General features: G+C 47.5%; 1 protein-coding gene across 1 annotated transcript; it reads left to right on the forward strand.

The window, feature by feature from the left end:
• The first annotated feature begins 791 nt into the window (after positions 1 to 791).
• LOC132363388 (uncharacterized) lies at positions 792 to 24,849 on the forward strand. The gene is made up of 3 exons (XM_059919098.1): positions 792 to 993; positions 1,979 to 2,231; positions 24,573 to 24,849. Exons 1-3 carry the CDS (start codon positions 849 to 851, stop codon positions 24,847 to 24,849), a joined length of 675 nt encoding a protein of 224 aa, XP_059775081.1. The 5' UTR covers positions 792 to 848.
• Positions 24,850 to 26,552: the final 1,703 nt, after the last annotated feature.

Consider the following 26,552-nt stretch of genomic DNA (forward strand, 5'->3'; position numbering starts at 1 on the left):
TATACAGCAATATTGTATTTATTTTCCTTTTTAATTTTCATAAATTAAAAACAACAACAGAAAGTGAATTACTAAATGAAATAAAAATTTCTTCTCTCTGGAAAAAAAACAACCCCCAATACCTCATTTCACCAGGGAGGAAACTAAAGTTCACAGAGGGGCAGGCCTTGCCTAATGTCACACAGCAAGGGGCCTCAAGAGCCATGCCTCTGCCCCAGGCCTCCTGCCTTCAGTACGGGGCCCTGCCCTGGCCCCATGTGGAGTCCGCAGCTCCAAGCCTCCCTGTTGCTGATAGGCAACTCCGTGGAAGCAGGGGCCCACACGGGGTGGCCTGGCCAGCCCACACTCCAAGGGACAGAGGCGCCACCCTGGCCACCACCCACCCCTCCTCAGACACCCTCACGCTCCCTGACTGGCCTGGCCACCCTTGAAGCTCCTGAGGTGACCCATTTCCCTCAGCTTCAAAACAAACCAAAATGCAGACCAACATCCTTTGTTTGTTTTGGGGCATCAGAGAAAGGGGAAAGCAGTTCTGTGGGTTTGCACTTAAAAACAAAACTGCTCTGAGCTGCCCGAGCAGAAACCAAACCAAAGGTGAATGCAGAGGCCAGAAACCCTCGCGGCAACGCTCTCTCCAGATGAGTCAAGGGAGGGCGTGGCAGGCTCGGAAACAAGGCTGCCCACTGACCCGGCACCGGTGGCTCAGGTCCGACAGCAGCGGCTGCTCAAGGCCACGGCCGCCCCTTGCTCACCCCATACTCACCCTGGGCAGACTGGACTTGGCAGGGGACCAGGCCCTGATGGGGCCAGGTCTCCTCCCTTAGCAAGAAGGGGTGAGGAGACAGGGCATGGCAATGGAAACGGAGCCAGTGACTGTGGACCTCACAGCCCACCCTCCATCTCAGCAGCCCACAGCCCACACGCCCGTGCTGAGTGCCCAGGACCAGGTGAAGCATACCCGGGCCCTGCCTCGTGGGAGCTCCTGGCCAGCAGGTGAGATGGTGTGGGCTCGCTCAGCACTGGTGCCGCAGGGCAGGTCTGGACAGGCTCTGGTTCATCTGCTTGTAGGACTTTTGTTTCCTGATGAAACTGGGCTCCCCCGTGTTTCCACCCTCCTGGAGGGAGCACACAGCAGGGCAGAAACCAGGAGGCTCCAAGTGGTTGGGGACTCCCCTGTCTTGACACCCAGGGTGTGTGGGCCCTGGGAGACATGCTGGCTGGGGACCCTGCCTGGGCCTTTTCCTGAGTTTGGATGAGGGAACGGGAGCATCTGAAGCCAGGCCCACAGAGGCCCAGCTGGTGCCACTGGATCCTGTCAACAGCTTCAGTGAACACCCATGAGCCTGGTGTGAGAGGTGGCAGGAGGACCGTGGTCAGAGACTCAAGGGTCAGCTGGCCTGGCAGAGTGGTATCAATAATGAATGGCCAAGGATGGCCAGAGGTGCTCGCAACTGAGGGAGAATTCCTTACTTCTCCTAAAACTTTCAGATGCACAGTCTCATTTGAGCTTCACGACTCTTCCAGGCTGGAGTAAAATGACGCAGCTGGGGTTTGGAGAGGCAAAGCAATTTACTAAAGGGACTTCCGTGGAGGTCCAGTGGTTAAGACTCTGTACTTCCATTGCAGGGGGCACAGTTTCAATCCCTGGTTGGGGAACTGAGATCCCTCATGCCGTGTGGTGTGGCCCAAAAAAATAAAATTTACTAAAGGTCACACAGCAAGCCAGCACCTGGTTAGCACGGGCCATACCCCTCCCAGGAATCAGCCCAACGAGAGCAGGATTCTAGGCTGTGGGGCTGACTGGTGGGAAGCGGCTGGAGAGGACTCCTCACCTCCTTCCTTGGTTATTCTGGTCTAGGATGGGTTGAGTAGACTTTGTGCTGAGTGCCTCCATTTTCTTAAGCTACGACCATTTTTCAGTTCTTTGGCAATGAGCTAAGCACCTGTTTCTCATTCTCTCATCTAATCCCCTCTCCAGCCTTGATGAGTCGGTGCCTTCATCAGCCTGTTTCAGAGATCAGGAAGCTGATACTCATCAACCAGCCCAAGGTCACCCAGCTGGTCAGTGGCAGCCTGGACTCAAAGCCAGCCTTTCCCACTCCAGATCAGGCGCTCTTTTCTGCTCAGTACCCTGCCTCCCTCCCCTGTCTCTCTACCAGTGGAATTTCAAGCTTGCACTTCCTCGTTTCCATGATAACTGCCCCAAAGCTGGGTCTCCTCCAGGATCCCAGGTGGGTTGTGGTTTGGGGCCTAACCTTCAGGGGCTCATCTCCCCGTGGAGGAAGGTGGACTCAGACATCTGTGCAGGGGCCCCAGTCCCTCCCCATGCCCAGCTCCAGCTCGCATTGTGTGCAGGTGTGTGTGCCCACCAACGGCAGCCAACATCTGGCTACCCACCGACTATCAGTGGGAGATCTGCCCCCTCCTTCCTGCCTGGTCCTCCTCAGCTGCTGGGCCCTCAGGGAAGCCCCCAGTGGATTCATAAAAACTTCCACGGCCCTGCTAAGCTAGCTGGCATTTCAACTCTCTCCACAGAACAGAGGTTTCTCTTCCTTCAGAAGAGGGGCTCAACAGCACGTGTGTGCGCACATTCCCCTCTGGGTGTCTGTGTGTGCACGTTCCCATCTGTGTGTGTGTGTGTGTAGACATTCCTATATGTGTGTGTCTGTGTGTGCACATTCCTATCTGTGTGTGTGTTAGTGTGCTCACTTTTTTTTGTTGTTGTTGTTTTTTTAAATATATTTATTTTATTTATTTATTTTTGGCTGTGTTGGGTCTTCGTTGCTGCACGCGGGCTTTTCTCTAGTTACGGTGAGCAGGGCCTACTCTTCGTTGCGGTGCATGGGCTTCTCATTGAGGTGGCTTCTCTTTGCTGAGGAGCATGGGCTCTAGGCACACGGGCTTCAGTAGTTGTGGCACGTGGGCTCAGTAGTTGTGGCTTGCGGGCTCTAGAGCGCAGGCTCAGTAGTTGTGGCGCACGGGCTTAGTTGCTGTGCAGCATGTGGGATCTTCCCAGACCAGGGCTCGAACCTGTGTCCCCTGCATTGGCAGGCGGATTCTTAACCACTGCGCCACCAGGGAAGTCCCTAGTGTGCTCACTTGTATGCAGGTACCTATCGAAGCGTATGTCCAGGTATAGTGATGACTGTGTGATTTACTGAGCTGTGTGTCTGTGTCACTGTATCTTTCATTCAACAAACAATTCTTGAGCACCTGATCCATGAGAGTCACTGTGCCAGTTCTGGGAACACAAGAGAGACCCAGGCCACATGGAGAGCAGAGCCCTGATAGAGGGAACCCTCAACCCAGGCCATTCTGGGGAAGGAAGGCTGGGGAAAGGGCTCTAATTCTACATGGGAGCCAGAGGGCAGTTTTAGCCTTTGGGGGGCTGGTCTCAAGGCAAAGGCCCAGCCACCCCCAACAAGGCTGTCCCGGCAAAGCCCCACTATTTTCCTCCCTGACCTCTTCACAGGCCAACCCCCTAGTGCCAACAGGGGACAAAGCAACAGCTCCTTCCATGGAGGAAAAAGAATGGCCAAGGAGCAAGATTCCCAAAGAAAATCCACAAAATCAGTCAAAACAACTCCAGGCCCGGCTGGCTTAGACTTGGCTGCCTGTGGAGAAAGCAGTGTGTTGGCCCCTCTGACCAGCCCCCAACTTGTTTACAGAGGGCACAGCTGAAGCCCTGTATATCTGTTTCCCGTTGCCGCTATAACAAATTACCACAAACTCAGTGACTCAAGACAACACAAATGTTATTAACTTACAGCCCTGGAGGTCAGAAGTCCTCAAATCAAGGTGTCAGCATGCCTGCATTCCTTCAGGAGGTTCTAGGGGAGAATCATTTCCTTGCCTTTTCCAGCTTCTAGAAGCTGCCTGCATTCCTTGGCTCTTGACCTCATCCACGGTCTGCAATGCCAGCCACGGAGCAGCTTGAAACTTCCTTCGCCTCTGCTTTTGTTGTGTCGCCTCTTCTGACGGACTCTCCTGCCTCCCACTTGAAGGAGACTGGTGATTACTTTGACCCCACTGGGATAATCCAGGATCATCTCCCCATCTCAAGATCTTTACCTAAGCACATCTGTGAAGTGCCTTTTGCCATGTAAGGAAACGTATTCACAGGTTCTGGGGATTAGGACCCAGGCATTTTAGGCGGGTGGGGAACATCATTCTGCTTCCCACACTCAGAAATGGAAGGACTTACCCAAGGTCTGAAGCGGTTGGGTAAAGGCCAGAACTCAGGCTGCAGACCCCCTGGTTTTGTGTCCTGTGGGGCAGCACCGCAGGATAGAGGAAGAAGAAGCTGCCCCCCAAACTTAAGCTAGTCTCCTAAAATATGCTGTGCAGACTGGTCAATAGCACCTGGTTTGCTTTTCATACCAGTTCTACCACCTACTAGTGGGGTGACCTTGGGCATGTGGCTTAATGTCTCAGCGCCTCGATCTTCGCATCTGTAAAGTGGGGATGATGAGGAGAGCCACCACGAAGCCTGGTTTGAGGGTGCAATGAGCCTGCATCATGGCTGCACTGTCAGAGTTGTGGCAGTGAACTCAGCAGCCCCCCACCCCCCTGCTCATCCCATTTAGAAATGCAAGAAGTGAAGGCCAGGAGAGGGCAGGGAGGCACACATGCACCCAGAAGGCCTGGTAACCAAACAAGTGCCCTTGAACCTTGGAACCCTTCTCTTGCCCCTCCCCAGAGCAGTGGGGAGGCCACTTTCTTGGAATCTCCCCAGGGAAGGAAACCTTTGATACCTAACTGGGTCTCAGAAAGGGAACAAAGGGATACTTTTTGCATGAAAAGCCACCTGCTGGTGCAGGGAAGAAACCCTGCTTCATAGAGTTGGGTGTTGCATGACTGCAGACACAGGCAAGCAGTCCATGGCGTCCCCCAGGGGCGCGGTGCCCACACAGAGGCAACAGAGATTCAGTAAGTGTCCCCATAGCTGGGGGGAGGGGTGACGTCAGAGATGCTGCCAAGGTCTCTCCAAACAGGAGTTTGGGATGGGGTAAGGAGAGGTTCCCGAGGGACTGGGATGGCTTCCGGGGCAGGAGGTGTGAGCCAGGCCTCCGAGGACCATTCCTGCAGGAGAGAGAAAAGATGCTCTCCTGCCCATCTCCAGGCCACAGGGTCTTCATTCAGCCCCGCAGTAGGGAACTCCGGGCCAGAAAAGACTGCAGAGCCTCCCAGGCCTCTCCCCTGAGGCTGCCTTCTCATTGTCATATGGCCAAGAAGTATTTCCTTAGCTGGTGATACTGCAGACCCTGCCATCAGCTGCAACCAACCCTCTGGGGTTGCTTTTGCTGTTTTCTGTTTTGATTCTGCACACTTTTCTGTGCCATGTGGATATATGCAAAGCAAATCAGCACATGACCCAGTGGTGTTCCCACGTGGGTGGTGAGGCTGGCTTGGCAGTGACGCAGGACACGTATGAGGGTCTCAGAGGCAACTTCACCACCGTGCCCTGCTCTTCACAACACCTACATCACGGCATGATACTGGGTCATAAAAGGTTAATCAGTATGCTCCATCATTTTTCTCTGACTTTTTAAAAACATAGGAGCTTTGTCACCACTCATAAAAGAAGTTCAGGCCATCATAAAAATCCACAAACAATAAATGCTGGAGAGGGTGTGAAGAAAAGGGAACCCTCTTGCACTGTTGGTGGGAATGTAAATGGATACAGCCACTATGGAGAACAGTATGGAGGTTCCTTAAAAAACTAAAAATAGAACTATCATATGACCCAGCAATCCCACAACTGGGCATATACCCTGAGAAAGCCATAATTCAAAAAGAGTCATGTACCACAACGTTCATTGCAGCTCTATTTACAATAGCCAGGACATGGAAGCAACCTAAGTGTCCATCGACAGATGAATGGATAAAGAAGATGTGGCACATATATGCAGTGGAATATTACTCAGCCATAAAAAGAAACGAAGTTGAGTTATTTGTAGTGAGGTGGATGGACCTAGAGTCTGTCATATAGAGTGAAGTAAGTCCGAAAGAGAAATACAAATACCATATGCTAACACATATATATGGAATCTAAAAAAAAAAAGTCATGAAGGACCTAGGGGCAGGACGGGAATAAAGACGCAGACCTACTAGAGAACAGACTTGAGGACACAGGGAGGGGGAAGGGTAAGCTGGGGCAAAGTGAAAGAGTGGCATGGACATATATACACTACCAAATGTAAAATAGATAGCTAGTGGGAAGCAGCCGCATAGCACAGGGAGATCATCTCGGTGCTTTGTGACCACCTAGAGGGGTGGGATAGGGAGAGTGGGAGGGAGGGAGACGCAAGAGGGAAGGGATATGGGGATATATGTATATGTATAGCTGATTCACTTTGTTATAAAGCAGAAACTAACACACCATTGTAAAGCAATTATACTCTAATAAAGATGTTAAAAAAAAATAAAATGTGAAAAAAAAAAAGTTCATACTCATTAAAGAAAATTGGGTGGTAAGGACAGACCACCCGATGGCCTCATTATCCAAAGAAAATTACAGTTAATACCTTGGTTTATTTTTTTTCTCATCTTTTTTCCCCCACAGCATCTTTTTATTTTTAACATGTCTGTGTTCATGCTGCATGCATACCTTCTGATTTTTCTTCATTTAGCATTAACTCATTTACTGCTATAGCTCCAGCATTTAGAGCAGTGCTTGGCACAAACAGGACCTCAATAAATATCTGCTGAATTAAGGAATGAATGAACGTAGATAATTTTTCTATGTTATGCAAAAGTAATAATAATCATAATATGTGACAGTTGAGGGTTTACTTTGTGTTGAGTATTTTATATATATTATTTCATGTGACACTCACAATAACCCTATGAGGTAGGTACTGTCATTATCCCCATTTTACAGATGCATAAACTAAGGTTTAGAGCAAGAGAGATTAAGTTCCAAGGTTGTGTAGTTTCTCACCCAAGTTAGCTGACCCCAAGCCTATATTGCTAATGCATTGTATCACTGCCTCTCAGTGAACATTTTTAGAAAGAGCATTTAAAATAACTTCTTGGTATTCTTTTAAATAGGCTGAGCCATTCCTCAATCACAGCATATTTAGGTTATTTTCTGTTTTTTTCCCCTACTTTCATAAATAATTCTACAATAAACAGCTTCATGCATATGAAATTCTATATATGTCTATTCATTAGCAAAGACTCCCCAGAAATTGAATTACTGGTTCAAATGGTGCATTTTTAAATCTTTCAGGCATGTTTTCCCTTCAATTATGTTTTGTTTTCTTTTGTTTTACATATGGAAATGTAGACCTATTCAATCCACCACCTACCCTTCTACATGTTCATCCACTGTTTCCAGGTCTGAAACACCTTCCCTTTCCAGAGAAGTTACTAATTCTATTTTCTACAGGTTGTACAGTTTGCTTTTAAATTATTCAATCCTTTAGTTCTTCAGTGCATCCTTTGGGGGATATGCTAGAGAGAGGCCCCCATTTACACTTCCAAGTCCCCCCAGTAATCCCCCCTCCTCTGGGCAGGGGGAGAGATGAAAGGGAATGGAAAATAAGGAAAGTGAGAAATTCTACTGAGACTGATGTTCTCCTAATTACAGGGGAAGGAGTGCCCCTTCTTCTACACATGAATGACTTTCTCCCAAGGTCTTCCATTTCTTTTTCTTTTCCCTTTGTCTTTTATTATTCTTTATTTACTGGTCCTACCAACATCACCCTTTACCCAGGCCCACTGTTCCTGTGTGCACTGGCTTTATAGACATATGTCTGTGTCCCAAGTTGCGACTGATTTCTCCTTCCTATTCCTTTCCCATGCTGTGCCTCATTTTCTCAGAATATGAAGGAATTTTTGTTTGTTTGGGTCTGTGTAAAGGTTCTTTGGCAGGAGAACATGCACATGATCTTAAAATAAAGACAACATTCTGACACTAAGGTAATGCACAGAAATAATACAGTGCTCAAACACCACTGCAAATAAATATCCCATACAGATGAAGTTTTCCTGTATGTAACAATATTTCTTATGAATCAACACTGTAAGAGAAGGTGAAAACGGGGGTCCCTACAACTAGGAATAAGAAAAGCTTATTCCAGGAAACAGCATTGTTTTATTCTTGCTACTTATATTATTATAACTTGTCCTGTATTTTGAAGGAGGAAGGGCATTTTTTCTTCTTCCTCCCGAGTACCAATTTGACAATTCACACAACTTCCCTCAGCAAATTAGGACAGGATGCAGGAGGTCTTCCATTTGTTCTTAGAAGCTTCTAAAGTGCACTGGTTGACCTGGAGTTAAGGCAGAACTGTCCTAATAAGAACTGGCTTAAGAAACTCCCTGAAAAACTCACAAGATGCAAAAAATTCTTCAAACGGAATATTAGAAATATGTCAAACTGGGGTTGAGGTTGTTGCTGGGCACATTAGTGAATGGGCTTTGGGTGAGTGGGCGGGGGAATCAGGGTAAGTCACAGGGGGCTGTGACCCAGGTGGATAAAGACCTCCCTGCCTCCCCAGCAAAGGAAGCACCAAGGGCAGGGGTGGGGGGCATCTGGAGGGCCAGGGAAGCCACCCCCTCGCTCTCCAGCCCCCGTGGAAGAGCCCTCTGGGTAGTTCTTAACAGTGTGCATGATCCCGGCTGCAGAAAGAGTGGGCAGCATAGGGCTTCCCTGGTGGCGCAGTGGTTGAGAGTCTGCCTGCCGATGCAGGGGACACGGGTTCGAGCCCTGGTCTGGGAAGATCCCACATGCCGCGGAGCAACTGGGCCCGTGAGCCACAACTACTGAGCCTGCGCGTCTGGAGCCTGTGCTCCGCAACAAGAGAGGCTGCGATAGTGAGAGGCGCGCGCACCGCGATGAAGAGTGGCCCCTGCTTGCCGCAACTAGAGAAAGCCCTCGCACAGAAACGAAGACCCAACACAGCCATAAATAAATAAATAAAATTTTTTTTTTAAAAAGAGTGGGCAGCGTAGACGCCACATACAGTGTGTGGGTTGTGCCCTGCACAAGAGCACGCGGTCAAGGGAGCCAGGGAGGCTGAAATCCAGCCCGCACCCTCCAGCGAGGGGGATGGAACACCTTCTTGCGGTTTTCCCAAAGGTGCCGGAAGGGCCAGCGGCTGCCTGGACTGTAGCAGTGAATTGCAGGAGCCCTGGACCAAGAGCCAGGGGGCCAGGCCCTGACTCCCACTCGGCCATGGCTCTCCAGATGGGAACCTGAAATACCTTCTCTGTGCCTCAGCACCCCCATCTGTCTGAGGAGGGGGGTTGGCTAGCCAATTCCGATGGTTTCACGGAGCTCTGCGCTCTAAGTCTATTCTCAGAATCTACAAGCAGCCCTTGCAGTCAGTACCCACTGTGCGTTCCGCCTGCCGGGGCGAGAGAGAAGACTCACTAGGGTGCTTGCGCAGGTCAGGGCAACCAATAACCAACCGTCTTCAGCTCCATTTTGAGGGCTTGATTATTTGTCAGAGCCCTCTTGAGTAAGTCAGCAGGTTCCCCCTTGCTCGCCCTCTGGATGTGACACCAGCTGCACCTTCTCCCTTTCCTCTTTCTGTAAACCCAGCTGAAGTAGGAACAATCAACACCAATCAATGTACTGAGCAGCGGTGCCAGTCAATGTGCTTGTGCTCACTCACTGAACTCTGACCTGCATGCCCTGGGGCCACGCTCCCCATTTTGCAAGGTTAAGGAACAGAGGCTCCAAATCCCAAAATACATAACTAAGCAGGATTCAAACTCAGATCATGCTGTCTCCAAACACAGGCCCTCGTGACGTTTCCACCTCTTTTGTAGGGGGGGAAACGGAAGCAAGGAGTGGGCATGCCACTTGCCCGGCCCCACAGCAAGTCAGCAGGAAGGTAACTTTCAGTTTATTCTGAGAAGGCCCCTACTTTATTCACAAACTCCCTCAGTCCCCCCTCCCACACGCCCACCCCCAAAGCCTGAGAAGTTCTGCATTTTGTCAATTTCCTGTGGATCAGTGGACCTATTGCCCAACCGTCCACCATTTGCCAGGTTCCTCCTCTGAGCCATGCCAGGGCCAGGTGCTCTGGGAGAAGGCCTGGCCCCCATCCTGTAGGAAGACCTGCTCAGTCCCCCAAGAGCTGGGCTGGGAGGAAACCCTCAAGGTGGGGAGTGGGAGGACAAAGCAGGTTGCTCACACCATACTGCCTGCCTCAGGCCACATCCAGGGCAGGAGCAGTGCCTGGCCATCCCACACTGATGGGCAGGGTCTTCTCTCCAAACTCCAGTTTGCTAGGCAACTTGGGCAACTCACTCAGCATCTCTGTGCTACCCCCAGACCACAGCCCACCCACCATGGCAGATATTCAACCAACCCCTGCTGCCTCACCTGGGAAAGATGCGTTTTTTTCTAAACCACAAGTCAACCAGTCAGAAACAGTCAGAAACAGTCTTCTTCCCATTCTTTATCTTTATGGTGGATTCCTCCCAGAGCTGGCATTTACTCATAGGCATTAAAAACGCACAGAACGGAGTACAGCAGAGAAATTACGACTTCCTGCAGTTTTGCAGAGCCAAGAGGAGGGAACAGTTGACTCCTTTGTTGCGAGGGTGGATGTTTGTCACTGTCAATGGCATTCTTAAGGAATTATGATAGTAAAGATTTAATAACCATTTGATATACAGAGTAAAACATTTCAGTTAAGCGTTTCTGGGAACTGCTGTCTTCATCTTTACAGGAATTTACCAAATGTCTTTTAATTAAGTCGGTTCTAAATGAGACACCTCCTTGGTGTGGTAATTTTCTGAATGAAGCTACCCTGAAGTACTAATGAGTTTGTCTTTAATGCTTAATTTACTTTGCCAGCGTGGTGGTTAGGGTGGGGCTGACCTGCTGGAATTGGATGAGGTGCAATATGCAGCAGGTATGGTCTCCCCGGGCTGGAGGAATGGAGGGGTTTCATCTCACCCTGTCAAGCTTCTAAACTACCAGCTGAACTGACCACAGACTTTCAATGTACCTGGGAAATGCCTCAGCCACTGCCCCTGCTCCTGATTAACCCAAGGAAGCCACTAACTCCTCACAGGAAGGGGGGTGTGAGCTGCCTTGGATGGGAGTGGCTGCCCCAGCAGCAGAGGTGTCAAGCCGAGGGCATTTGGGTGTTGGGTAGGAAAATGGGCCGGCTGATCTCAGAGGTCTCTTCCCGTCCAGCGTCCCTCTGATGGTTTCTTTATTATTCATTCTTATGTCACTGACCAAACATTTATTAGGCTCCTCTCTGTGCATATAAATGAAAAGCAAAGAGGGGTAGGTTCCTGCCTTGGTGGTGCCCAAGGTGTAACTGCATGGGGTGGAGGGGGTGATAACCAGTGTGAAGAGGTCACAAAGGAGACAGGCAGGGGGCTCTCGGACATAGGGTGGGGGCAGGAAGGACCCCCAAGGGAGTCACTGGGAGGGTTGGAGGGTAGATGTGGGAAGTTGTTTAGGAATGGGATTTAGACCCAGTTGTGGCACCCACTGGGTGATCTGACCTGAGGGAGGAGGGACCCTGGGAAGAGTTTTCAGCGCTGGGGGAAGCAGGAGAAATCTCAGACACTTCCCAATCTCTCATGCATGCACATGTGTATTCACGCAATCATTCGGGTCCTCATGATGCATAAAGACAATTGTTTATTTTGTTTTTAATTGTTTTTTCTTTTTACTTGAAAGTAAACACACACTAGTAAAAAGTCACACAGTATAGGAATATATAGATTAAAAAGTGAAAGTCTCCCATTATCTCAGTTATCAGCCCCCTCCCAGAGAAAACCACCACTAACATACTTCCAGACCTTTTCCTATGTGCGTGTGTGCACATGCACACAAACATACACACACACACACACACACACACACACACACACACACTGGGCTTTGCTTGGTTTTTTTGTTTGTTTGTTTTAATTTATTTATTTATTAAGGCTGCCCCGGGTCTTAGTTGTGGCATGCAGTATGTTCATTGCGGCATGAGGGACCTTTTAGTTGCAGCAGGCAGGCGGGATCTAGTTCCCCAACCAGGGATCGAACCCTGGCCCCCTGCATTGGGAGCGCAGAGTCTTACCCACTGGACCACCAGGGGCTTTGTTTGTTTAACAAAATCATATTAAACACATGGTTCTGTGACTTGTTTTCACTTTATGACGTATCACAAACATTCTTTCATATCAGTTGGTACATACAGATCTACCTCATTTTTCTTAAACAGCTATGAGTATTCAATAGTACAGAGTCTAGTTTTTTTATATCACCCTATTGACAGACATTAAGGCTCTTGTTATTTATTTTTTAACAATTGCAAACAAAGCTGCAGGGAACATTCTTGAACATAACTTTCTGTGTTACCTACCCTTGTAGACATACTTGGAATTGCAAGATGTTTTTGTATCATTTTGTAAATTTTTCCATATGAAATGTTCTCAGAAGTGTGCTGCTGGTTAAATGTTAACAGATCCTGCCAAGTGGCCCTTCAGGGGCAGGCTGGGCCCCCTTGCTCCCTGCCATATTCATAGGACAGTGCCTGTTTCCCTGTATTCTCTTCAACACTGGGTATTATTAGTCCTTTAAATTTTTTGCCAATCTGGTGAGCAGAAAAAAATCAAAAGGTGCTCCTCACTGTTGCCACTTCTGTCCTTATTTTCTAAGTAAGTAGTGCAGGAAGGCTGAGTGAGCGGCTGTGAGGTCGGAGGTAGACAGGGCCCTGGGCCAGATGGCTGGTGTCTGTCAAGTGGAGTAAAATTGAAGCTTTGTTCTCACCCAGACACTCCAAGGACAAAGCTAGTGGCAGAAGATGAGCTCTGCTGGAATAAAGAGATACGATGACCACTCCTGAGACCAAGGAAAACTTCCCTGTCTGCACATGTGCAGGAAGGCTCCTTGGGGGTCAAAAAGGGACGGGGCGCCACTGCATAATAAGTATGGACAGACGCCCACAGGCCTCTGCAGTGGGATCCATCTTAGCAAAAAGTTGTGCACACATCTTGGGGTCCTAGGACCAGTCAGGTGTGAAAAAAGAAACAAGATAATTGGCCAAATGTAAACAAAGACCCGGAAGGACTGCCCTATATGGGTGATTTCAATCACTTCTCTACTGTGCTCCTCATTCAGGACGTCTGCACTCCTCTCCGGGTGTGTATTTCCGCCCCTGCTTCTGACCTAGAGAAATAAACTGTTTCTCTGTGTGCTCTCCCAAGCCTCTCTCCAGGGGACTGTGACCCCAGTGGACAGGCTCTGGCCCCCCCACCCATTGCCCTTTCCCCCCGAGCTGAGTCCAGTCCGCCCAGCAGTCAAATGTGGGCTTCATCACTCTCCCCAGTGCCTGTGAGGCTGGCCCTCCTAGCAGCCCTCAGCAGAACAGACAAGCCCAAGTGACTCAGCACTGCCCATGGTCCCTGGTCTGAGATGGGCCATGACTCACAAATCGCGAGTCTTAAAAGGCTTAGCCAACCTGTGAGGCAGCAACGCTGGCAGGGAGCTACAGAGCTCTAGGCTTGGGGCAATGGGGAAAGAAAGGTCCTGACAGGAGCAGCAGACTGGGCACGCCTACGTCTTTCCTCCCCACCAGCCAACGTGAGGCTCTCAGGTTCCCAGGCCACAGAGCTAAGGCCCAGTTTCAGGGATGCGAGCCCAGGTGGAAGGTTTGGATGTGCTTGGACCCAGGTCTTCCCCAGCTCTAGACCAGGAGGAAACTGGCTGGCGTCAGAGCCTAGTGGAGTTTCAAAGCCTGCGTCTTCCAACCAAAACTACAGCAGAGTCCAGGGCCAGGGCGCCTGCCACGTACAGTGGGTGTTGGGCCTTGGGAGGGGCTCCCCTGCCTTCCAGGATATGCCCCACACCCAGCGCCTGAGCAGCCGTGCTCACAGTCACCAGTGGGAGCTGACACCTCGGGCCTCCTGATCATCGGCACATCCCCGAGCCGTTGTAGCATGCAAGGGCTTCCAGAGTTTTCAGACAACTGGGTGATTCTTTTGTTCTAGAATAATGAAGCCAGACACACCCTGTACCCCCCCATACACTGTGCCTTTAGTTCAAGAACAGATTCTCAGCAACAGCAAATGTAAATGCTACCCAAGTTCGACGTCTTGTTTGTTTTCTTTTGTTACAAATGTTTGATTGGGTGGCTGAAGGTGACGCAGAGAGGCACAGGGAGCAAGGAATGAGGGCAAAGCCCGGCTTGGGCAGAGGCCCGGGGAGACTGTGTGTCTCCTGCAGAAACAATCACACCCGACCAGGGCTCTGTCCTTCACTCTCTGCCTCATGAAATCTACAGGCCTCCCTGCAACTTACATACCAGCCGGTGCCCAAGCTGCCGCACCAGCGGCTCTGCTGGTGATGACTAGTTTACACGCTGGGCTGCGAGTCTCCAGAACCGCCTCGAACACGCTGAATACTGACTCCAATGAGCAGGCACTGGGCACAATGAAGCCAAGGGTAGGATCGATGAGAGACAAACCTTGGCAGATGAACATTTGGCAGCTGTGCCATTTCTTAAGAACCAGTAACAGTAATGGTCCCCATATACTGAGTGGCAACCGTGCTCCAGCCACCACGCTGATGCACCTCACACACATGATCCCAGCCTCAACCACTCACCCCAACGCTGAGGGCCTGCATCCCCAGTCCCTGGCACCAGGGAGGCGCTCGCTCAGGAAATGTTGTTGCGTGAATAGTGAGGTGGACGCAGATAAATCAAAGCTCCTCCCCGTCAACGTACTCTTTCCAAACTTTTCTTTCCTATAATCATTTTTCTCTTGGAGATTGTGAACAGACACATTTTGCTTCATTTATTTTATCTTAATTTTGAAGCATTTCAAACACATGGAAGAGCACAGAAAATAATATGATAGATCAAATTCCATTTTTAAAAAGCAAAGAATTTATCAGTGCGACATTCAGGATAGGGCCTACCTCTGGGCTAAAAGACAAGGAATGGGGAAGGGGGACACAGGTAGCAAAATGGTGTTGGAGGGGTCACCAGGCTCATTTTTAAATTATACTTCGTAAGTCATATATTTGTTGCATAAATCACTCTATGTGTATTATGTATATTACACAGAAACTTTTTAAAAAGAAAACCATATAACGTACTTGTACCCCCCATCCAGATTTAACAAATAAGATTTTATTTGCTTCAGACCTCCTTCCTCTTTTTGTCTTTTAAGAAAAATACATTACAGGGCTTCCCTGGTGGCGCAGTGGTTAAGAATCCGCCTGCCAATGCAGGGGACACGGGTTCGAGCCCTGGTCCGGGAAGATCCCACATGCCGCGGAGTAACTAAGCCCATGTGCCACAGCTACTGAGCCTGCGTGCCTAGAGCCCGTGCTCCGCAACAAGAGAAGCCACTACAATGAGAAGCCCGCGCACCGCAACGAAGAGTAGCCCCCGCTTGCTGCAACTAGAGAAAGACCGCGCACAGCAACAAAGACCCAATGCAGCCAAAAATAAATTAATTAAAAGAATTTTAAAATATATATATATATATACATTACACATGTGGCTAAAGCCCATGCTCCGTCCTGTTCCCCATCTTTCCTCCTGGAGACAATTGTTAAGGTTTTCATATCCCATTTGTATATTGACCATATATCCAGCCATCTTACTTAACACTTCTTTCTTCAGTTTACCTGTAGATTTCCTTGAATTTTTTTTTCCTTGAATTTTTTATGTTGATAATCATGTCATCTGCACATAAAACTGCAACTTTTTTCTTCCATTGTAATTTTTATTCTTTTTATTTCTTTTTCTTGTCTCTGCTAGCTAAAACACGTAGTGCAATGTTGAATGGTATCAGCAATAGCAGGTAGATTTCTCCCATGCATGATTTTAAAGGAAATCCCTCAAATATTTTGCCATCAAGGATATTGTTTGCTGTTGGTATTTGCTAGACAGACTTTAACAGGTTCAGGAAGTTTCCTTCAATTCCGAGTTGGTCAAGAGTTTTTATAATAAGTGATGTTAAATTTTTATCAAGTGTTTTTTACCTTTGCATCTATTGAGATGATTATTTGGATTTTCTTCTTTACTCTGTTAATTTCGTTAATTTGGGCTTTCTCATTTTAAACTGTTCTTGTATCCCTGTTGGATCAATTATATATATAGTCAACTTGCTAATATTTGACTTAAGATTTTTGCCTTTCTCTTCATAAGTGAGATTGGCCTATAATTTTCTTTTCTCATACTGTCCTTAACCAGCTTGCATATCAAGACTATATTAACCTCATAAAGTTAATTACAAGACATACATTCTTTTTCAATTTTCTGGAACAGTTTAAATAAAAGAAGGATAGCTGTTCCTTAAATAATTTGGCAAAAAACACCCATAAAACTATCTGGGCCAGTTGTGCTTCAGTATGTTGGAGGGTTGTTGCTTTTTTAAAAAATAAACTTTTTATTTTGGAATAAGTTTTGACTTACAGAAAAGTTTTGCAAAGATAGCAAAGAGGATTCCCCTATACCTCTTACCTAGTTTCCCCTAATGTTAATATAAGAGTACATAACCATGGGGGCTTCCCTGGTTGCGCAGTGGTTAGGAGTCCGCCTGCCAATGCGGGGGACGCGGGTTCGAGCCCTGGTCCGGGAGGTTCCCACATGCCACGGAGCAACTAAGCCCATGCACCACAGCTACTGAGCCTGCACTCTAGAGCCCGCAAGCCACAACTACTGAGCCTGTGTGCCGCATCTATTGAGGCCCGCGCGCCTAGAGCCCATGCTCTGCAGCAGGAGAGGCCATGACAATGAGAAGCTCCCGCACCGCAACGAGGAGTGGTCCCCCTCACCGCAACTAGAGAAAGCCCGCGTGCATCAACGAAGACCCAATGCAGCCAAAAATAAAAATAAATTAAATAAATTAATTTATTTTTAAAAAAAGAGTACATAACCGTGGAACATGTGTCAAAATAAGAAACTAATATTGGTACATTATTATTAACTAAACTCCAGACTTTATTTGGATTTCACCAGTTTTAACACAATGTCCTTTTTCTGTTCCAGCATCCAATGTGGAATACCACGTTATATTTAGGGAGTTAACAGTTTTTGTTGATTGTTATAGAAACAAGCCCCCAATAAATGCCTATCCCTGTACGCTTACCAATGTATAATCCCTCACACAGTGACTTGCTTTGGCCACGATTTGTTATTATTTGGCCAGTGAGACACGGAAAAATGCGACACAAGCAGAGGCTTGAAGATACTTGTGCACTGGAGCTTGCCCCGTTCTGCTGCTTGCTTAGAATCCTTCTGCTAACATGAGAAGCACGGAATAACCTGATGGAGGCATATGACTCAGCTGACAGCCAATATCAACTGCCAGACATCTAAGGGAGGCCATCCTGAACCATCTAGACCCAGGAGAGCTGCCAGATGGATGCCATTGCCTGAGTTACCCGGGGCAAGACCAGCAGAAGACCTGTTCTTACCATAGTGCCTAGCTAACCTGCTGACCTGCAGAATCATGAGCAAATAAAATGGTTGTTGTTTTAAGACACTATGTTTTAGGGTGATTTTGTTACTTAGCAATAGGTAACTGATACAAAGGACAGAGAATTAGTTTTTCTGTAACTTCTCGAATCAGTTTTGGACATTTGCACGTTTCTAGAAAATTATTCATTTCTTTTGAAATTTCTAATTTGTCAGCATTAAGCTGCTTGGAGTCCTCTCTCATAATTAAAAAAAATCTCTACAGTACCTTTTATTACATTCACTTTTTAATTATTTTAAATTAAATCATTTAGTAAATTAATTTAGTAAACTAATCTATTATTATTTGTTCCATTCCTCTCTCTCTCTTTTTTTTTTGTTGGTGCATCTTGCCAGAGGTTTGTCTTGGTTTTGTCAAAGAACTAACTTTTGCTTTTGTTTATCTCTCTATTGTTTCTTTGTTTTTTATTTTGTTTGTTTCCATTCTTATTTCCTTTTCACTGCTTTCTTCAGGTTATTCTATTATTCTGTTTCTAATTCTTCAGTTGAGCATACTCAGCTTACTAATTTTTAGTATTTTTCTTTTTCTAATATATATTTCAAAGGGTATAAATTTCTAATCATTGCTCTAGCTGATTTCCACAAATTTTCTTATATTGTGTTTCAATGTTCTCCACTTCCAAATATTTTATAATTTCCTTTATGATTTCTTCTTTTCCCTGTGAATTCTTTAACACACTTCCAAATGTAATGAGGTTATTTTGGCTATCTCTTTGCTTTTGACTTCGCATTTTATTTCATTAAGATCAGAGAATACGGCCAGTATGATAGTTATTCTTTGATATTTGTTAAAATTTGCTTTATGACCTAGTTCAGGGGTCATCAAACTTTTCCTGTAAAGGGTCAAGTAGTAATTATTTTTTATTTTGCAGGCAATACAGTCTCTACTGCAACTACTCAACTCTGGCAATATCCTGTGAATACACCTCAGCTAGAGACAACATGTAACAAATGAATGTGGCTGCATTTATTTTTTGTTCGTTTGTTTTATTCTGATCTGAAAATCATTGTCTTTTAACCAGTGAGTCTAATCTATTTACTTTTACTGTGATTTCTAACATATTTATATTTATACCTACTAAATTAGTCAGTATATTGGTTCAGCTGCTTTTGCCAAGCTATCAAAGGACAAATGGCTAAAACAAGATGGAAGTTACCTCTCACATAAAAGTCCTAGCTGGTATGATGGCTCTCCACAAAATTATCAGGGCCAGTCTCCTTCTTTCTTATTGCTCTGTCATCCTTGATATGCATCCTACTCACTTGTGGTACAAGATGGATTATCTAGCTCCTGCTAGTGCATCTAAATTCCAGCCAGATGGAAGAGGAGAAGGAGAAAGAGAAGAAAATTTCCCTTCCTTTTAATGGCAACCCACAAGCTGCAACACCACTTCTAGTCACATACCAGTGGCCATATCCAGCTGTAAGGGTGGATGAGAGATGTAGGTTTTAAACTGCTTGGCTAAAAATTACATTGCCATGTGAGAAGGGGGAACAGATATCAGGGTTAAATAATAATTTAGGCCATATCTGCCATTCTAGCTTGTGTTTTCTATTTATAACGTGCTTTCTTTGCTTCTTTCCCCCCTCTTTACCTACTTTTCATTGGTTTGATCAAATTTTCTTAATTTCCCTACCACATTAGAAAATACACATTTAGTTTCTTACACTTTTAGTAGTTGTATTTACAACTTTTTACATACATACTGTTTTATTTATTTTTTAAATATTTATGGGACTTCCCTGGTGGCGCAGTAGTTAAGAATCTGCCTTCCAATACAGGGGACACGGGTTTGAGCCCTGGTCCGGGAAGATCTCCATGCCGCGGAGCAACTAAGCCCGTACACCACAACTACTGAGCCTGCGCTCTAGAGCCCACAAGCCACAACTACTGAGCCCGCGTGTCGCAACTACTGAAGCCCGTGCACCTAGAGCCCGTGCTCCACAAGAAGAGAAGCCACTGCAATGAGAAGCCCACGCACTGCAACGAAGAGTAGCCCCCACTCACCGCAACTAGAGAAAGCCCGCACGCAGCAACAAAGAACCAACACAGCCAAAAAGAAATAAATACACACATAAATAAATTAAATATTTATTTATGTATGTATTTTGGCTGTGCCAGGTCTTAGTCGCGGCACCCAGGATCTTTCAGTTGCGGCATGCGGACTTCTTAGGTGCAGCATGAAGCATGAGGGATCTAGTTCCCTGACCAGGGATTGAACCCGGACCCCTGCATTGGGAGCACAGAGTCTTACCCACTGGACCACCAGGGAAGTCTCTACAAACATACTGTTTTAATAAAATATAAATATTAAAACATTAACCCTACCCCAGAGGAAGATCCAGATTTTATGGGACCTGAAGGTTATTCAATTTGGGAGTCTTCTTTAAGAAAAAAATTAAAAAGAGTAAAAGAATTAGTCCTGCAGTTTATGCTTCCTTAGCTTCATGATAAATTCACTTTCTGCTCTACTCTCTTCCAAAATAACAAAAGAATCCTAGAATGCTTTCCTCCAATTACCCTCTTCCATCTTATTGTCTAGTACTTTTTTTTTCTTGTTTGTTTTTTGTTTTTTTTTTTTATAAATTTATATATTTATTTATTTATTTTTGGCTGTGTTGGGTCTTCGTTTCTGTGTAAGGGCTTTCTCCAGTTGTGGCGAGCAGGGGCCACTCTTCATCGCGGTGCACGGGCCTCTCACTGTCATGGCCTCTCGTTGCGGAGCACAGGCTCCAGATGCGCAGGCTCAGTAGTTGTGGCGCACGGGCCTAGCCGCTCCGCGGCATGTGGGATCTTCCCGGACCGGGGCACAAACCCGTGTCCCCTGCATTGGCAAGCGGACTCCCAATCACTGCGCCACCAGGGAAGCCCTTTTTTCTTGTTTTTAACCCCTCTGCAATCAGTTGCCAGTATTACTGTTGTTGCTTTTTTTTTTTTCATCAACTTTTTTTATTCTTTTGATTTTACTAACACTGCCTCAGGAATGAAGAGAGACCATGGACTGCACAACTGTTTCCTTGCTCAAGCATTCTGTCAGGTTTTTTTTTTTTAATTTTATAAATTTACTTACTTATTTATTTATTTTTGGCTGCATTTGGTCTTCATTGCTGCGCACAGGCTTTCTCTGGTTGCGGTGAGCAGGTGCTACTCTTCATTGCAGTGCTCAGGCTGCTCGTTGCAGTGGCTTCTCTTGTTGCGGAGCACGGGCTCTAGGCATGTGGGCTACAGTAGTTGTGGCACATGGGCTCAGTAGTTGTGGCTCACGGGCTCTAGAATGCAGGCTCAGTAGTTGTGGCACACGGGTTTAGTTGCTCCACAGCATGTGGGATATTCCCAGACCAGGGCTGGAACCTGTGTCCTCTGCATTGGCCGGCGGATTCTTAACCACTGCGCCACCAGGGAAGTCCATTCTAACAGCTTTTTTTTTTTTTTTTTTAACATCTTTATTAGAGTATTATTGCTTTACAATGGTATGTTAGTTTCTGCAGTTCTACCAGCTTTGATCATACTTTGATGTTGAAAATAAGTCCAGTCCATTTGTTTCTCTCATCTGTCTCTTTTTTTTTTTTTTTTTTTTTATGGCTGTGTTGGGTCTTCGTTTCTGTGCGAGGGCTTTCTCTAGTTGTGGCAAGCGGGGGCCACTCTTCATCGCGGTGCGCGGGCCTCTCACTGTCGCGGCCTCTCTTATTGCGGAGCACAGGCTCCAGACGCGCAGGCTCAGTAATTGTGGCTCACGGGCCTAGTTGCTCCACGGCATGTGGGATCTTCCCAGACCAGGGCTCGAACCCGTGTCCCCTGCATTGGCAGGCAGATTCTCAACCACTGCGCCACCAGAGAAGCCCTCATCTGTCTCTTGATTTCTAACTATTCCCTTTTTGAGCTGTCTCGAATGAGAATTAATTTTTACTGTGCCTTCTCATAGACTGGGGAGAAAAGGTCTTCATGCATGAAATTTCTGCAATTTTTTTCAAAATCTAGACATTGTTGCTTCTCAGTACTCTTTCAGCACTTGAATCTTTGAAAGAAGGAAGAAATGTTACAGAACAGGCACTGAGCATCAGGCAGGTAGCACTCTGGGTTATTGCATCTTCTTCTTTGAGGGGTCAGTGTCCTCTGGAGGCAGTAGCCAAGGAAGAAGAGCAGCCTCAACAGTGTGCCTGCTAGTGTTGGAGGGTCTCCTGCAGAGGTGGGGGGTGGCTGTGGTTCACCGCGGGGACAAGGACACTGGCAGCAGAAGTCGTGGGAAGTACTCCTTGTGTTGTTGCTTTTTATATACAAGGCTTATTTAGATTTACCCACACATATACTTTTTTTTTCTCAGTGTTGCTTCTTTCATCCACTCCTTCCTTCAGGGTTTAATTTCCTTCTTTCTGAGGAACATCCTTTAGTAGTTCTTTCAATGAAGGCATATAAGTGAAAAATCTTTCTCAGTCCTTTTTTTGTTTTTTTTTAATAAATTTATTTTATTTTATTTTATTTTTGGCTGCGTCAGGTCTTTGTTGCTGTGCGCGGGCTTTTCTCTAGTTGTGGCAAGCGGGGGCTACTCTTCGTTGCAGTGCACGGGCTTCTCATTGAGGTGGCTTCTCTTGTTGCAGATCACGGGCTCCAGGGGTGCGGGCTTCAGCAGTTGTAGCACGTGGGCTCAGTAGTTGTGGCTCGCGGGCTCCAGAGTGCAGGCTCAGTAGTTGTGGTGTATGGGCTTAGCTGCTCCGCCGCATGTGGGATCTTCCCGGACCAGGGCTCGTACCCATGTGCCCTGCATTGGCAGGCAGATTCTTTACCACTGCACCACCAGGGAAGCCCTCTCGGTCCTTGTTGAAAGGTCTTTATCTTGCCCTCATTCTTGAACAACAAGTAGTTCAGTATAGAATTTGAGGATAATCATTCTCTGCCCTCAGCACTCTGAAGATAGTATTCTCACCTCCTTTGTTGCTGTTTAATTATCATTTCTTTGCAGAGAATTTTTCTTTTTTCTGTGGTTTCTCTTGGGATTTTCTCATTATCTTTGATGTCATGAAGTTCCACTACAATGGGGCAAAGTATAGAGCGATTTATATTTTCTCTGCCCAGAAATCACTGTGCCTCTCAGTCAGGGGATTCGTGTATCCATCAGTTCTGGAAAATTAGTAGTTGTCAGTTCTTTGCATATTGCTTCTTTCCCATTCCCTCCATTGTCGTCTTCTGAATTTCATATTAGAGGTATTTTACCTGCTTTTCTATCCTCTGTGTGTCTTGGTCTCCTTTTCTCATTTATTTTCAATCTTTTAAAAATCTCTGTGTTGAATTGGTACATTTGTCTAAAGTGAATTTAGAACAGAAAAAAAGTTCTCTGGGATGTAGTTTTTGTGTGTTTTAGTAAACCAAATTTCACTCAGTAGCAGTAACCCCTGGGGGCCCTAGCAGAACTGTGGCCCACACAGCCACCCCCCAGGTTTTACTGTGCTTTCAGAAGAAAACAAAGATTAATGTTAAAGAAATCAGAAGCGTAGAATGACTTAGAGTAATAAACTGCCATGTTAGAAACAAGAACATCAAAAGAACACCAAAGCTAACTAGAGAAAAGAAAAATTATTTTAGTGTTCTCTAAACTTTATGGGGAAGACTGAGGCACCCATTTCAATCACAGTAGCCATTTCAATTGGCCTCCAACCCTCTGAATACATCCCAAGACAACAGACCTCTCCTCAATATGTCTCCCCCATCACCCATGCCCTAATAATTCAGGACTGTTCTTTACCACGTGAGGGGCCAGCCATGAATGGATTGCTGGAAGCCGAGGGATGACCACACAAAGGTGGAGGGATTCTCCCACAGCTAGCTAATCATCGCCTTTTAAGAAGAAAGCTGAACGTTGGACAACTCCAAGTCCTGTAGAAGCTCCCTTCCATCACCTCAGGGCACCTGAGTAGCATCAGAGAGAAGAGAGGGGTGAGAAGAACCAGACCCAGGACCTCTGGGAGACTACGGTCTGGGGGTCATGTTCCTACCTACTAACACTTCTAACACATCTCATTTCTCCACCATTAAGGCTTTGGGTTGCAATTGGGGGTGGGGATGTTGCATGCTGATGGTAGCATGGAAACCAAGACTGCCTGGGTCCTGGCTGCACCCTGAAGGGGCATCTGGCCTGCAGCAGGCAGATGAGCTCCTGCTCAGGAGGCTCTGCACACCACCCCGTCCCCATTTTCCACTCGATGACTCCAGGCACGCTCTGCAAACTAGAAGGAGCTTGGCACTGTGGAAGGACTGGTGTCTGGCCCTGCTCTGCCCCCTACCCATCCATCGCCTCCCAAGGCACCAGCCTTCTCTTTTGAGAAATGGGGATAACAATAATTGCCCACTCACCCCTCGGTGCTGGAAGCTTATTTTGAAAACCAAAGAGAAAAACTTATTAAAGTGCTGTGAGTCTTGCGGCGTGCTGTTCAAATTCAGAAATTATGGAGAAGCCTGGCAAAACTTTGTTTTAAATTCTTAGAACTGAAATTCTATTTAAATAAAGTTTATTTTAAATACACGATTATAGAATAAATTATAACAAATTTCAGAAAAGCCTAAGACAATAACAGTCATCTTTTACCTCAGCATCCAAAGAAAATCACTACTAATAATTTGGTATCCTCTACTTTCCAGTCTTTTTTCCACACACGTATATACTATAACTGGTGCCTTAATTTAACATCAAGAGCATTTTTTTTTGTAGTAAATATTCTATATCATCATTGCTAATGATTTGAAAGCACAGATTTCCTCCAACGGTAACTGGCCCGTGGTAAACTTAACTCATTAGTGAATATAAGCAATCTCTACAGCTGGATATGTTCACAGTTCCCCAGTTCTAAACAACGCTCCAATGTGTTGCATGTAAGGACATCTTTGCACAGATCTATGATTATTTTCTTAGCAGCAGCAGAGCTGCTGGATCAAAGGTCTGCAGCGTTTTTAAGCACCGGTACAAATACGTTGCCAAATAGCCTGTTGGATTTTCATTGAAAACTCCTGCGCTGATCCCCTGCCCGGGCGGACTCCTCAGCGCTTGGGTTCTGCCCAGCCCGCCCCACTTCCCCCAGAGGAACCTGTGAGGGCTCTGACTGTTCCACCCTAAGTCCGGAGGAGGTATCTAACCCTGAAAGAGGTCTGGCGGCTTGCAGGAGCCTAAGCCTACACCCTTCGGCCCTGGGACCCGGGAGTCGAGTTCCTCCAGAGGCCTCTGGCCGGGACTGCCTGGGGATGGGGATGAATTTACAAAGAGAGCCCAGCGGGCGCCACGGGGCCCATTCCCATGCAAAGCACTCGGCCACTGCCAAGGTGCGGGCGCAGCGGGGGCGGCGCCTCCCTGGGGACCGGGGTTGCGAACTCGGCCACTTCAAAGCGTTCCGTTAGGGCGGGCAGAGAAAGGGGCCGGGCTTGGGGAGCCGCAGAGGGAAGCTTCCAAGCCTCCAGGGGATGCGCTCCTTCCCACGAGGCCGGGAAGGTCACTCGTGGCCGAGCTGTGCCACGCGGTGCAGGTGGAGACAGCCTCCTCGCCCAGCCCCTGGGGGGCGCCCTCCTCCGCGGCCCCCGCTCGGCCCGGGTCAAGAGCCCGACCCGCAGACCCTCGGTGCCCTCAGCCTAGGGCACTTCTGGTGCAAGGAGCGGGCTGTGAACGCGGCAGACCGGCCCCACCCAGACCAAAAATAACACCCTGAGCTTTTCCACCAAGCAGGATTCCCCCAGCCTCGCTTTCGCTTTTTGGGTTAGGAGCGGGTATCTTGAGAGAAATGAGAAGTTAAGTTTTGAGTCTGAAAGGATGAAAAGTCTCTCTCTCTCTTACCCCCCAGTTCCAGTATTACTGTAGAGTTCGCGAGAGAGGGCAGGTGGAGGGATGGGTGATGGGATCCTGGACGGAGCCTGGCCTTGCCCTGTGCGTGCACCGCCAGACCTTGGCCGGGCTCAAAGATCATTCCAGCCGCTCCCCCACGGGAAACGGGAAGCCAGTCCTCCTCTCCACACTCTCCTCCGCGGTTGGCCTGTCCCAGGGTAAGCCCTGCATAGGAGGCAGAGTTTCCCCAGGGCCCCTTTCATAGCTGAGGTTGTACAGAGGCTGTGGTGGGAACCAGCCTGTGGTGGGAACCAGCCCCTCGCAGCTGCTGTGCTGCAGAAAGGGCCTCAGATAGCTGAATAGCTGGCCTTAGGGTCTGGCCTCACATCCAGGGAATGAGCAGCCTGAGCCAATCCTGTGGACACCTTCTAAGATATTTATCTGTTCATTTATTCAACAAGGGTCTGTTAGACTCTTACCATGTGCTAGATGCTGGGATTACAACCATAAACAAATCAGGTAGAACATTCGAGACTTTAGACATAGCCCCAAAGAGAGTAGCACACAGGCACACCAGCCTGTTTCAAACAGCACTCCTGCATGGGAGGAGAACTGGGTCTAAACTTTGCCCCCACGAGGGAGAGGCGCCTGGAGCAGCTCTCCTTGAGCTCCAAAGGCCCTCCCATCCCTCCCACAAATCAGCAGATTTGTGGCTGAGGCATCTTCCCTCCTCCCTTCTGTTACCTGCAAACACAGGAGCCAGCAGTCTAGGGGAAGCTTCTTTCTGATGACCCAGGCTGCTGATGTTTATGGACAGCACATTTAAGGTCAAAGGGCAAGGAGCCTGGTGAGCGGCTGGGTGTCAAAACTCAGCTCTGGGTGGAGGTATGGGGCAAATGCCCATTGGGATCTGACCCTCAGCCTGCAACTTGACCATCCTTAGGTGCAGAAGTGTCCCCCTCAAAGCCACCAGGAAGGTCTGGGAAGGGGGATGCTTTTTAGTTCCTAGGGTCCAGGCTCCTGGTGCCCCCACCCTCACCCCAGAGAGGCTCTCCCCCAACCCCAGTGTGACCTCCTGTAGTCCAGCTGGAAACAAAGAGTGCCTTAGGGTCCTGAAACCTCAAGACCTTTAGAAGACCCTCTCTGGGGATGTGGTCTCCTGTTGTTTCTTTTATGAAAACCCCAGAGCACTTCCCAGTCACTCTCTGTAAACAGCTCACAGCCAGCCTCAGTTCTTCATTAGACTCCGCAGGGAAGAGTGGGGTGAGGTCAGGAGTAGGGGGGT

The sequence above is a fragment of the Balaenoptera ricei genome, chromosome 3, assembly GCF_028023285.1.
Source record: "Balaenoptera ricei isolate mBalRic1 chromosome 3, mBalRic1.hap2, whole genome shotgun sequence".
Taxonomy (NCBI): domain Eukaryota; kingdom Metazoa; phylum Chordata; class Mammalia; order Artiodactyla; family Balaenopteridae; genus Balaenoptera; species Balaenoptera ricei.

Bases quoted from the DNA above. Each gene is read 5' to 3' on its own strand.
- LOC132363388 (XM_059919098.1), top strand. From the start codon at position 849: ATGGCAATGGAAACGGAGCCAGTGACTGTGGACCTCACAGCCCACCCT. The intron at 994-1,978 runs GTGAGATGGTGT...TCCCCTCTCCAG, and splicing joins TGGGAGCTCCTGGCCAGCAG to CCTTGATGAGTCGGTGCCTT. The intron at 2,232-24,572 runs GTGGGTTGTGGT...TTCCACCCTAAG, and splicing joins GGTCTCCTCCAGGATCCCAG to TCCGGAGGAGGTATCTAACC.